General features: G+C 33.9%; 1 protein-coding gene across 7 annotated transcripts in view; it reads right to left on the bottom strand.

Annotated features, from left to right (window-relative positions):
• The window catches only part of Fstl5 (follistatin-like 5), a 668,565-nt gene that overhangs the window by 523,980 nt on the left and 130,950 nt on the right, over nucleotides 1–13,635 (bottom strand). For 4 of the 7 annotated variants that reach the window (NM_001271195.1, XM_039102752.2, XM_039102749.2 and 1 more), the window contains exon 3: nucleotides 12,656–12,689. In NM_001271195.1, coding sequence (NP_001258124.1) covers nucleotides 12,656–12,689 — 34 coding nt within the window. The remainder of the gene's footprint in view (nucleotides 1–12,655; nucleotides 12,690–13,635) is intronic. The other 3 variants (XM_063282254.1, XM_017590994.3, XM_039102750.2) reach the window with 1 other exon arrangement.

Below are 13,635 nucleotides of genomic sequence, written 5' to 3'. Positions count from 1 at the left end.
ATAAAGGTTTTCTGAGACTTTTTGCAAAGTGTGCTATTTCTCATTTCTGGCACACTTTTCAGTTAATCTCCATACTACTAGTATTGGGGAAAAGGGCCAACAAGAGCTACAAAATGATATAGACTGAAATAGCAAAGTGAATACATGCCACATGCTTCTAGAAAGTTATAGACCCCAACTTTCCCAAAATGTGATGATTTAATCCCATGTGGGTCATTGCTTTTCCAAGTGTAACCTTTCTTGTAGACTTCTACTAATGCTAAGATGCCTACTTATTGCAATGTACTTGCTGCGTCCATTCTCCCAACTCAGTATAATGTCTCCTCAGTTGGTCCCAGGCTCCAGGGACTCTGCCAGAGATCCACACTTCAGTACACCTTGCATCTGATTGCTTTGGCTGCCTCATCCTCACAAGGATGTGGTCCCAAGAGAAAGTGAGGCCTGTATCTTGTTTGTTGCTTGGACTTTCCCTGGGAAATTAGACTACATATTCTAAAAATGACCCTCAAGCTGCGCATCTTCCACCCCATGGTGAATACTGTTGGCTCGTTGTTTGCTTCTGGGTGCTTGAAAGTATAAAATCCACAGCACTATGTGTAGAACAATAGGATAACAAGTGATAGGTACGAACAGATGTAGAAGGGCAAACCACTTGTCTCAAAGTAGGAGTTAGATAGAAACTGGGGATGGGGCCAAAGAAGAGGAGACATGGGGCAGGTCCCAGGCTGTGTTACACTAATCTGCAGGACGGGAGGAAGTCAAGAGCTGTAGACCAAGAGTCTCTTGTTGGTAGATAAGGGCTGAAGAGGTCTGAAGGCTGTGGTAGGAGTGGTTGGAGAGTGAGCCTTGTCTTGGTTGTTTTCAGCTTTAGAGACAAAGTTTCAAACAATGAAACCCAAGACAGGCTTTTTTTTCTCAAGTTTGGTCTTGCAGAGCATAGAGTTGGGGACCTAGATGTCAGAGTCAATGAAGCACTACATGTGCTATGTAACAGCAGTAGAAACCATCTTCACGATAGCATGGAGTATCTGTATATTTGTCACAACAATTCCTCAAAGAGGAATGCCTACATCTATGCCATGTGCAAACTGTGTTAGCCCCATCACGTCTTGCATTCCACCTCATAGTCATATTGATGATGTTTTCCATGTGTATCATGGTTTGGTTGCATGCATACTCTTTGATAGCCTCCATCTGGTACTTGAAGCCTTCAATATACTGGTAGATGGCCATCTCAATCTTTGTGAAAATTTTTCTTTGATGCTTCATAAATATTTTCAAATATTTCAACTATTCACAAATATTTTCTATATAATTTGTGAAAAATCGCACTTGCTGGGTATTTAAGGTATGCATGAAATGTACATCTTGATTTTTACCCATTTCTAAGTGAAGTTTTCCTTTGAACATGAGATAATACATACATATTATAAAACAATAATTTTCAAACACCTAATAGTCAATTTTATAATTTTACTTATCTAAATATGTATTTGAAAATATCTTATTTTTAACAGATTTTGTTTCTCTATAATTTTATAGTAATATTCAAATGATACATATGTCACATGTGCTATAAATATGCATATAGATATATAGAACATAGTTATAAACTGAAATTTGGTTCAGATCCTATTAGCAACTATTATATTCCAGTTGATGTCATACATAATCCCATACATTAATTCCCTTTCTTACCTTCACAATAAAAACTTATTTTATATAGAAATTAATACAGACACGATTTATCAAGTTTTGCCATGTAAATTAATATCCTGGCAAGTCCATCCCATAATTAACCCAGATAAGGGAAAGAAAATCTTATAAATAAACTGAAATGGTAGATAAAACTGAATTGTGGGTGGTAAGAGTTAGTAGGACAAACAACACTGCACTGTTACTATGAATTTTAAAGAAAACACTGGATTCCTGACTGCCGAAGGCATGAAGATGCATGGAAAGGGAAGAGAAGATACGTTCATGTTAAACAACATACTGTGAAAGATGAATCACTTTCATAAATACTGAAGGTTATATTTAAAAAGTGAACAGCAGATCCAACTTAGAATACTAAAGAAAGCGAAAAGGAGGTGACAAAATTCTTCTTACCCCTCCCTGTTGGCACACAAGCAAAATAGGAAAGGAAATACCTCTAGAATAAAATCACAGTGTAATCAAATGTGTAGGCTGCAATTCGAGAAGCTGAATGAAACAAAGTGGGACATAGACCAGGTTATGCCAAACTTCTTCTTATACTGATTTGATGAGGAAGTGGACTGTGAGGGAAATTCTATGATATATCAGAGGCTGCTTAGGAGAGGAAAAAGGTTATCATGTCTCCAAAACTTATCAACCATCCATGCAAGTACTAAGAGAGCAGTAATTCTAAAAGTTGGGCAAAGATCCAACAGAAACACACTTGAACACAAACTTTGCATATATGGATGTCTTCAGGCAAAGAATATAGAAAGACACCTTGAACCAGTAAAATAAGAATATTCAGCTCCAAAAGTAAATAGACATGTTAGCTCTGAAACCGAAGGTCATATATATAAACGTCTACCACCCAGCACACATGGTGTGTGATCAGAAGAAATGCATTGTGTTGAGCGATTGGCAACAACTGAACATTATGAACACCTAAAAGGTGACAGGATCTTCAATAGGAATTCAATGAGTAGTGAAGTGAGACAAAATGCAGCTTACAGCTAGACAGCCATGTGCTGAACTGTTTGAACTCCAGAGAAGAAAGTAGTCTGCAATTGTACTTTTTAAAAGCAGAGTGAGAGTACTTATACATGCTTGCAGTGAAAAAGTATTTACTAAGCAAATGTGTCAAAATCTCTTCAGAAGGCATTTTCAGAAGCACTAAAACCTAGGAAATTGTGCATGTTTATAGATCAAGCCCACAAAATAAATAAGTAGCAATCCCATGCAGTTGGGATATCTTTAAAAATCAGTCCGGTGATATATTTTAAACCTAAATAAAAATTAAAAATTAAAATCACAACCACTGCCCAAGCATTATAGAAGCTACATTGAGGAGTTCTTCAAAGAAAGGAAAAAAGACAATTGTGAATGCTTAGTGAAGAATAAAGACTATGATAAATAGATAAATAGCTGAAACTAGGAAACTTTTAACATGTCAAAGTCATCAAATTCCTAAGATGAATCAGGGAAGAGGAGACACAAGGGACTATCAAAAATACAGCATCAGAAATGAGTTCCAACCTCTAGAACTATTGGCCAGTAAAATCCTGTAGATCTGAGAATATTACAAGTTATATCCGTTGTTCTTGGTTATCCTGCAGGACTAGACAGTAAGACCTTATGTAAAGCAAGATCCTGCTGAAAAATCTATATAGTTGAATCAGAGAACGGGAAGAAATCAAACTAGAACTCACCTGGAAGCTTTGCCTCTACTGGATAGTTGAAGCATTAGAAGGTTCAGAGTGTACTATTAAACGTGTAAAGGAATCATCACTTTTATCCATCTGTGAGATCGGCAAGCTACAAAAATTCTGGGCTAGTGAGATATGGCCACAGATGCAACCGTGTTTATGAACATTATGCTAGTAACCAACTACTTTCTGACGGAATTTGAGGTCAGCTACCCAAGACAGAAACTGTGTGTGGAACCATTATCCGGGCAAGAAAGTGTTGATAGGTAAATCATAGACCTTCAAGGGGTGAGGTTGGGTGGGAGTGTGGACAACAATATTATTCTACAAAACGTGCACAGTGACAAATAAATTCTAAGGATTTCTTTCTATACTGGTAGATTAAATGTATCTCTTAACCATTACCAGAGAATCTTGTTACAGTCAGTGATACCTAAAATAAAGACCCACAACTTTTCCCTGTGCAGAAAATATAAAACTATGGAGCACTCAACCCTAAATAAGATTTGTCTATCATAGCCCCTTCTCCTAAGGCTCAGGAACAATTGCAGCAAAAAAGGGTGGAGAAACTGTAAGAGTTTGAAGTGGTAGAGAACTAAAAATAGTGTTTTAGAATTTTAGACACTAATTAGGGTATTTGAACTCACAGTGGTTATGACAGAAAGCAGAGAAGCCCCCAGACAAATCCTAGGGAGAAAGAGGAGTTGATGAGGAACTCACGCCCCTAGTTGAGAAACTACTGGCAATTAATAGATTCTGGCAAGGACAAACAGGGTTTGATGTTTAGCAAAGCGCTGTTTATATCCTTATTACAACCTCACTTCTCAAAGCAATCTCAGTCTTAATGCGGTTCCTACTAACAATTCAGAATATTCTAGAGAGGACTAAAAAGAATAACCTTAAATTTTAGTTTATCTAACACTATAACAATACAGATTCAAGCCTGTATATCTGACAGGGGAAAAAATAGAAACATTGAAACCCGAGTTCAAAATAAACTACATTAACTGAAAAAAATCAAAACAGCAGTGTTCTTTCCCAAACTACAGTGATAAAACAGAACAAGATTAGCAGTAGCCCAACATAGTTATCACCAACTGATGTCTCAGAAATGTGACAGAAACACAGATTGCAGAAGACTTCCAGTTCAATAAATGATGCTGAGAAAATTGGACATCACCTGGACAAGAATAAAAATAGATCCCTGTGTATTGTCACTTAAAATATATCACTACAAAGGGATTAAGTACTTAAGTATTAGAATAAATCCTGGAAAACTACCACAAGAAACGTTAAGTGATGTCCTTCGTGTGAGTGATTAGAAAAAAAGTCATATAAAAATTCCCCCATGTCTGGAAGCCTTCTGGTAAGACTTAATAAGTTGGGAGAAAAAGTTTATGTTATATGGTAAGGTATTTAGAAATAGTTTCCACAACATGTTTTAGAGAAAAAAAGGCAAAGAAAGCAAACCACAGTCCATCATTCAATGCTGTACCTATATTGGTCAAGAAATATAAGTCAATATTAGAATTTTTTGGTTAGATATGAAAGGCTCTGATTTCTTATTTCATAATAAATCATAAATAAAACTACCCTGACTGCACTAATAGATATTATTTAGAGAATACATTATAACATATATACTATCAAACTGTATTTTGTATTAAAAACAAGTATTTAATTAAATGTATAGTACAAAAATGTTCTATGCCCAAATCTTTTAAAAAGAAAAGTTTAAAAAGTGGCTATTAAAAATTAAAAGATAATATTCTGCATTACTCTTGAGGAAAAAAAGTAAATTGTATAGAATATTTACTCTTCCGAAAGTCCAAAAGTCATAATATCTTCAGGAGGGACACTAAGGTAGATGTCTCTCTGTGCTCTAGGTCTTACTGTTTAGGACCTTGCTGCTAATCCTTCTGAGATAATAAAATGAATAATAAAAATGACCTGCAGCTTGAATTGAGTCCTTTGTGAACTTATGAGAGTCATGAAAATTATACTACAAAAATTTTCTATGCCAAATCTTTTAAAGAGAAAAGTTTAAGAAAAGAGCAATTTCAGTAGCTGTGGCCAAACGAAGTGATTGTTCTTTTCTTTGATCAGTGAGCCCCATCTCTCCTGCCAGGTCATAGTTTTGCTTCCTGTTGATGTGATGAAAATCCCTGGTATAACAAACTACACAGAAAAAATTGGGTCATTTGGCTCACAGTTCCAGATTATGTCCCATCATTTGTCGGGGTTTTAAATTGAAATAGCAATTCCATCACGTTGATAGTGAAAACCTGAGAAGAGGGCTGAGTATATTCCACTGCTCAAAGTCCCTGCTCAGGGAATGGTGCTGCTCACAATGGGCAGGTCTTTACATCTCAGTTAACATAGTCAACATAATCCGTCCATTAAATTACAGACCAGTTTAATGTACCTAGCTCATCATTGAGACTCTTAAACCAGGTGGTCAGAGCAAGCTAACCATCGCAGCCAGCATGCATAAAATCATCAGGTTAACTTACTAGCCAAGCATATATGGGACAATCTGCAGTTATTGGTAAATTCATGGCTAAACTTCAAGATTATAAAGTACAGAGCTAAAATCTTGCAGACCAAAGACAACTATCTTAGGATCTTTTTATTTCCTTTTGAAAGCCACCTATTCCCCACTCCTGTATATGGCCTAACATTGCTGTGACTATCAAAACTGTATAATGTATTCTTAACACAACATTGACTGTTCACAATGTTCCTGTCCAAAAGCTTAGAATGTCATCTGATAGAATCTCAGACATAAGGCAGAATTTCCTTGGTATTCTGTGGCCCTGATTTGACAAACACATTGATCTATGTCCCTATTGTTTTTCTAACTGATAAAATTCGACATAGCCACTTCCGTTGTGGAATATGGTATTTGAAGAAGTGCGAATCTGTATTCCTGGGCTCGTATGCAACTCCTGATCAAAATATGTCTGATCCTCTTTGCTGTGATAACTGTGCTTTTGTGTTGACATAGAAAAAGAGTTAGTCCAAAACAATCATGATGGGAAACCTCACTACTACTCATCATTTTATCTTTAGTAGACTAGATCCCAACAAACTGATGAACTCTTCAAATTGCAATAGAATAATTAAAATAGTTAAATAGCATAAACATTAACATGACATATTCTTCCATTTCATTATGTACTTGAGGTTTTTGTAATATATGTCTTTTAATCATTTTATATTACATATGTTTCTCTAAAAAATGAAATAAAGTACATAAAATATATTCAATAAAGGAAGATTATTGACTTGGTACTGGGAAGTTCACAATACTCATCTGTGTGTCTAAGAGGTTGAAATTCCAGTAATCACTCATTCCAAGTATCTTAAATATCATTAGTCTAGATCCAGTGCTAAAAGCCTCACAGCTGCACAGATGCACTGATATTAATTCCATACAATGAGGCCGAAGAACCTGGAGTCTTCTGGTCATAGACTATAGAGATAAGTGTGCACTTTCTCAGAAAAATGAGGCAAAGGCAGACCTTTGTACACAACATTTCTCTTGAACACTGTTCTATCTGCTATGCCAGTTTGAACATACAACCCATAGTCAGGGTCAGCTTTCCTCTTAAGTTTCTCTTCCGTTCATTCCTGCAGAGGCTCCCATAGATGTGGTTCCTAGATTACTCTAAATCTACTCAAATTTACAATCAACACCACGCATCAAACATGGATGTATTAAAAATGAGTGTATGTTATACATTTAATAATATGTGAACAGTAAGTCAGATGGTACAAGATCTTTTCCTTTTACTCAAATAAGTCAAAAGTAAATGGGTTACCCCATTGAATTCTTAGGGCAGCATCCTTTAGCATATTTATATTAACAGTGGGAAGAGAAAATAGAGCTTCATGCAAGGATGAACAATTGAAGAAAGTAGCAAAAATCAGCCTTTCTCAGAATTTGAACTCAATTATTCTAATGCTATGAATCATGATCACTATTTCTTGGAAGGAGGTGATAGGGTAGGAACCCTTGATTAAATTAAAGACTTGAAATATATGAGGAAACAAAGGCAAGCAACATTATGATCATGGAATAACCTTGCACTGGCATGACATATTTGAATCACATGTATATTATTATCCTCATGCATTAAGATAAATCCCACAATAATTTAGGAAGTTATCATTTGAGAATAAAGGTATAAATTTGGTTGTGAATAATATTATGTAGGATATTATATATCCACATAAAACATAGAAATAAAAATGTATCATAATATTAAAGGAAGCAACCAAAGATGGGTAAAGCATGTTTAATTAACTGCAGAGGAATCCTAAATAAAACATAGCATTTTGGTATAAGATCTAATTTGATTTCTTTCAAAGAAACCCAAATAACTCACAAAATATTTAAAATATATGATATTAAATTATCTTGGGAACAAAATATAGATATATATTGAAAAACACATGGTAATATACTTCTTTTAATGAAGTAAATGTCATATTTAATGCACCCAAGTGTCAAAACAAAGTGAGAAAGCAAAAAGGATAATGGACCATAGAGGTTTTTTTTTTTTTTTGATATATAAAACAGTGACTTCAGTACAATACAAAATTGAAATATTCAGGCACAAGTCCATTTCAGGAAATAACCATTCAAGAAATTACGTATTCAAGGAGAAGCTATTTCTTTGCACTAAAAGACAGTATACACTTTTAAAAGAGAATCTCTGCTGAAGTCACTTAGGTTTCTCAGAGTTCATAATAGAAGATTATTTACATTAGAAGTTAAAGATAAGGTAGTATATGGTTTAAAATGTACAGAATTATAAAATCACTGACTTAAATATAAAAATAATTATATTTTACATAAACCATTAAATTATTTAGAAAATATAGTCATTTGGAGTCTGTTTTCTTGACATCTCCAACCCTGTTGTATTCTGCCTTATTTTACCTTGCACTGGATGTTGGTGGGCAAGAATTTGTAGAACAAATTATTTTGAACTAAAATAATGATGTATTGGATAACATGATTTATTGAAAGCATTTGAAAATCTAAATAATATGGAAAATTGTTCAAATGAAACAATATGTTCTTATTTTTTATTTACATTTCAAATGTAATAACATTCCCTTTCCTGGTTTCCCGGACATAAGCCCCCGATCTCATTCCACTCCCCTTCTTTTATAAGGGGTCCACCCCCACTTCCCGCCCCACCACCGACATTTCCCTACATTGGGGGTTCAACAATGGCAGGACCAAGGGCTTCTCCTTCCATTGGTGCCCAACAAGGCCTTCCTACATATGCAGTTGGAGCCGTGGGTCAGTAGATGTTACAATCACCAAGACTAGATAAGATTGATGAAGCTAAGAAGGGCATGCTGACAGAGACAAAATGTTTTTACACTTTGCATAAATAATAAGCTCAAACAGTTGCTTTTTTCTTATTTTCTTGCTTAATGTCTTTTTTATTTTAAAGTCTTTTTTTTTTACTTTTTTATTTATTCTTTTTAAATTTTTTTATTTTACTTTTTTATTGGATTTTTTTAAATTTACATTTCAAATGCTATTACCTTTCGAGGTTTCCTGAACATAAGCCCACTATCCCATCCTCCACCCCTTCTTTTGCTCCAAACTCTGCCTCCATATACCCTCCTTTGAATATTTTTGTTCTCTCTTTTAAGAAGGCATGGAGCATCCACACTTTGGTCGTCCTTCTTCTTGAGTTTTATGTGATCTATATATTACATCTTGGGTGATTTGAGTTTTGGGGATAATATTTACCATGTTTGTTTTTCTGTGATTGGGTTACCACACTCACAGGAACATTTTCCAGTTCCATCCATTTGCCTATGAATTTCATGAAGTCATTGATTTTGATAGTTGAGTAGTACTCCATTGTGTAGATGTACCACATTTTCTGTATCCATTTTTCTGTTGAAGGGCATCTGGGTTCTTTCCAGCTTCTGACTATTATAAATAAGGCTGCCATGGACATAGTGGAGGATGTGTCTTTGTTGTACGTTGGAGCATGTTTTGGGTATATGCCTAGGAGAAGTATAGCTAGGTCCTCAGGTAGTGGACTGTCCAATTCTTTGAGGAACCTCATTTTGGACTCTTTCTCCTGCCCTTAATAGACTCATTCTATAGAAAAAGATAGTTTTCTTTCATGTTGATGTTGCAGGATGATATTATTCAGGATCATTTAAAATTGTAATAACTTATTTTGATGAATATTTTTATTTAAAAATTTTTCAGACAATATTTGTGTTTTCTCCTCTTCAAATTTCTCACATCCTCTTGAGCTTTTTACAAACCCAATTTAGTGTTCTATTGAGAGAGAGAGAGAGAGAGAGAGAGAGAGAGAGAGAGAGAAAGAGAGAGAGAGAGAGAGAGAGAAAGAGAGAGAGAGAGAGAGAGGAGAGAACTTGGTATGATATATTTATGTGTTCAACTGTACTTACAAGTGTTTCCACAAAGGTGAGTACATATGCAGACTGGAAGTTATATATAGATGTCTTCCTTTTTGTTCTGTATTTACCTTCTTTTTTCTCTAATTCCCTCACTGATCTGGAGCTAGCTAGCTAGTTTAAACTGGCCAGCTGAATAGTCTTGGTATTCTGTTTTTTCTGCCACCACCTCAATGCTGGGGTTTTATACACAGACTTCTGCACCCAGTTTGTATTACTAAGTGGATGTTCAGTATGGTTTGTAGATAATCATGTTTGTGCAGCAAACATTTTCTCCCATAAATGTTTTGGTGGGACATGTAGCAAACAGAGAGTATCTAGTAGAGAGTCTTTAAGAATTTCAATGTTTTGCAGGGTGAATTTTTATCATAATAAAATTATCCAATGCTTTTTTTTGAATTGTATCTAAAATTCAGATGTGTAAAGAATTTTATTGCCATTTAATAAATTGTGCTAACATTTACCATAAAAAAAAAGAACTGTACTTAGACTACTTAAATTACTTGTTGAAGACCGCAAAATATATGTAGCAGAAAATAGACTTGTTGGGCAACAAAAGAAGTAGAAGCCCTTGGTCCTGCAAGTCTGGACCCCCAGTGTAGGGGAATGTCAGGGGGTTGGGAAGGGGGGTAGATGAGGAGGGGACCACCCTTATAGAAGAAAGGGAGGGCGATGGGATAGGAGGCTTATTTCCAGGAAACTGAGAAAGGAAATAACATTTGAAATGTAAATTTTAAAAAAATCCAATAAAAGAAAAAAAGGAAAAAAATTAATAAAAATAAACGTAAAAAGAAATTGTACAAAGAAATACATAAAATATCCAATAAAATTAAAATTAAAAAATAGTTAAAAAATCTAGGCATGATGGCTCGATCACATAATACAAACACTAGGGAAGTGGAGACAGGGGGATACTTAGATCTTTCAGACCAGTCAGTCTAGCTGAGTGAGTTCCAGGTTTAACGGTTGAAATAAATTTGGGTACTGGATAGATGGTTCAACAGCAAAAAACACTTGTTTTTGTAGAGAACCTGAGATCAATTCCCAGCACCCACACTGAGCAGCTCAAAACCTCCCGAAACTTCAGGTCCAGGGGATCAGATGCCCTCTCTGACCTGTATGGAAACCTACCTGTTCATGGTATACAGAAATTTATCCAGATATAATGAAGAGAGATAGGTGAAGAGAAACAAAAAAAGAAAAGAACAAGTATATACTAAAATCATTTACAATTCAATTAAATGTTTTTCTTGGTTAAATCATATAAACACATAATTTTAGAAGATGTAAAAATATTATTTTCCAAGATATTTCAAAGGAAAATTATATCGTACAAATATTAACCTGTTACACAATTAAAATTTTATATGTCTTTCAAATTTTATTTCTACATAGTCGAAAGAGTACGGATCAAGTCTCATTTGACTGATTTATAATTTGTACATTGAGGAGCACTGGAAACATTAAGAATCATTAAATTAGGGTTCTTGTTATGAGCCAAACCAGGCACAAATGCAGGAAATTAAATTAAAGCCTTTCTCTGGACTTAATTCTATGTAATAAACTTGTTCAGATAAATGAGATTACCCATCACACAGGAAGTTCACAGAATCACTAAATGAAAATAAATTATAAAAATTTTAACATAAATTACAATGATTATTTTCTAAAAAAAGACATACGATTTTCCAAATTGTTTAACAGTTCTTAATAACCTATGGCTGCATGCTGTGTTGTTTATTTTTGTTTAACATTGATACTTTAAAAGTTATTCTTTGGAAGATGACATTCCCAAATTCCAAAAACCAGCAGTCTAGGAGAAATAAGCAAGTGCTGGTGTCAGATTCCATTGCTCATTTACATAGAAGTCAGTAATTAAAAAAAAATAAATCTAGTGTGTGTGAATTTTGAATCATATGACAGCTAAGAACGGGGAAGTTCTGGCAAACATCTCAAAAATTTTATTACACTGTGAAAACATATTCCCAGACAATACTTGCAAAGCATAATTTCTACTTGAGATGGTGTGATTTGTATGTCCAGGGTAATAAAACATCAAGAAGAATGTTTCGCTAAACTTATTTCTGCTTCAACATCAGAGTTACAAATATGATTTACTGTTAACCTAATACACTGGAGTCCTTCATGGGCAAGGAAAATGCGCAATCAGTGTGCCAGAAATTCATGTCAATTGAATACATATCAAACAGCTCATCTTAAGACAGACATTCCTACTTGAAAATCAAAAATGTGCACCTCAAATCTAGCATTAGTATGTTGAAGATAAATTTGTATAATAATTTCAAAGAAAAAATAGGCCATGCTTCCTATTGCCCAAACTAAATTTATTTAATATAATTGTCATCTCAGGGGTTTCCAGAGTTTCTCTTTTCTTATTAGAGACATTTCATGCCATATTATCAATATAAAAACATTAGCAAATGTCATTATTATTTTACAGATAAGTAAAGTAAGATAACAGTGAGCCTATACTGAGTTTCTTATAGAATGTACTTTGAAAAGGATCACTCATTTGTCTATGTATAGATGTGACAAAACATTAAATACTAGCAATAATGTTTGGGACAGTGATTTCATCTGGACCATCCTTGGAACAAAAATTTTCTCAAAAGAGAAGTGTTCTGGTCACACATAGTCTCCCGAGTCTAAAATCATTTTAGATTTACAATGCAGATTGTGAATTATACTAGTCTGACTATTTTCAAAATGGTATTACATAAATTTCTATTAAACCTTTGAAAAATTATTTTAAAATGTTCCTTTCTTACCTTTGATTCTTGAACTTTCTTGACTTTTTTCCTGCTGAAATGAAAACAGAAATAGGTCAAAGTTTTTAAGTGAATATATTACTAATATGCTGATACAATTTTTATCCTGAATATGTGTCAGATACTTATTATACATATATCTCAAAACATACTTCTGGAAATTATCTATCAAAATTAAGAATAACTCTTGGTGGACATATTTCTGTAAGAAATCCATGCATATATTACAGATAAATAAGTGGCTAATGTGTAATAGTTAATCATGCCTTTGTAGTTCTCATTCCATTTAATCTCAATAGATATTAATATTTTCAAATCAATATTAATTATAAAGTATTGGCAATAGTAAATATTTAAGAATAGATAAAGTGAATACTCTCATTATAGTGATATACGAGACCTCCTTCTTCTGTTTAAATTAGAACTGGTCTTATTTTAAGGCTAATACTGACAATATCTTTTTCATGTTTGCTACAGTCAAACATGTACATTAACATGGCATCCTCCTTACTAGTCACAAAATAACCTCAAAATAGTTAGATTTTTTTCATGTTTTAAATTAGGTATTGTGTAATCTGTAACTTCTCAGTTAGGATTCAGGCACAGTTTAGTCTTCCTAAAATTTCAAGATCTCACCTAAAATAATTTTAAAACATATACAAAATAAAATTTCAAAGATCAAATAGACATATAATAAAGCGTTAAATTAATACCAGTCAATTTTTTCCCTCAAAATCTTATGTTGTTGCAACCATTAGTCCAAACTTTCAAACTCAATAAAAAGTCCACTGAGAAGTTATACATATATAGAGGTTCAATTGACTCAATACTGTCAATCTGAAAGAATATTATATGCTAAATTTCATATAGATATTGATATACATGTACTTTTACCATCACTTCCCATCAGCCATTTTACATATGGATTATTCCATCTATATAATTGTATGAAAGAATGACATATACTTTGACCTTTTTCA

This window comes from Rattus norvegicus, chromosome 2 (assembly GCF_036323735.1).
Source record: "Rattus norvegicus strain BN/NHsdMcwi chromosome 2, GRCr8, whole genome shotgun sequence".
NCBI lineage: Eukaryota > Metazoa > Chordata > Mammalia > Rodentia > Muridae > Rattus > Rattus norvegicus.
The sequence above is the reverse complement of the archived record's forward strand: the minus strand, read 5'-3'. Positions and strand labels throughout refer to the sequence as shown.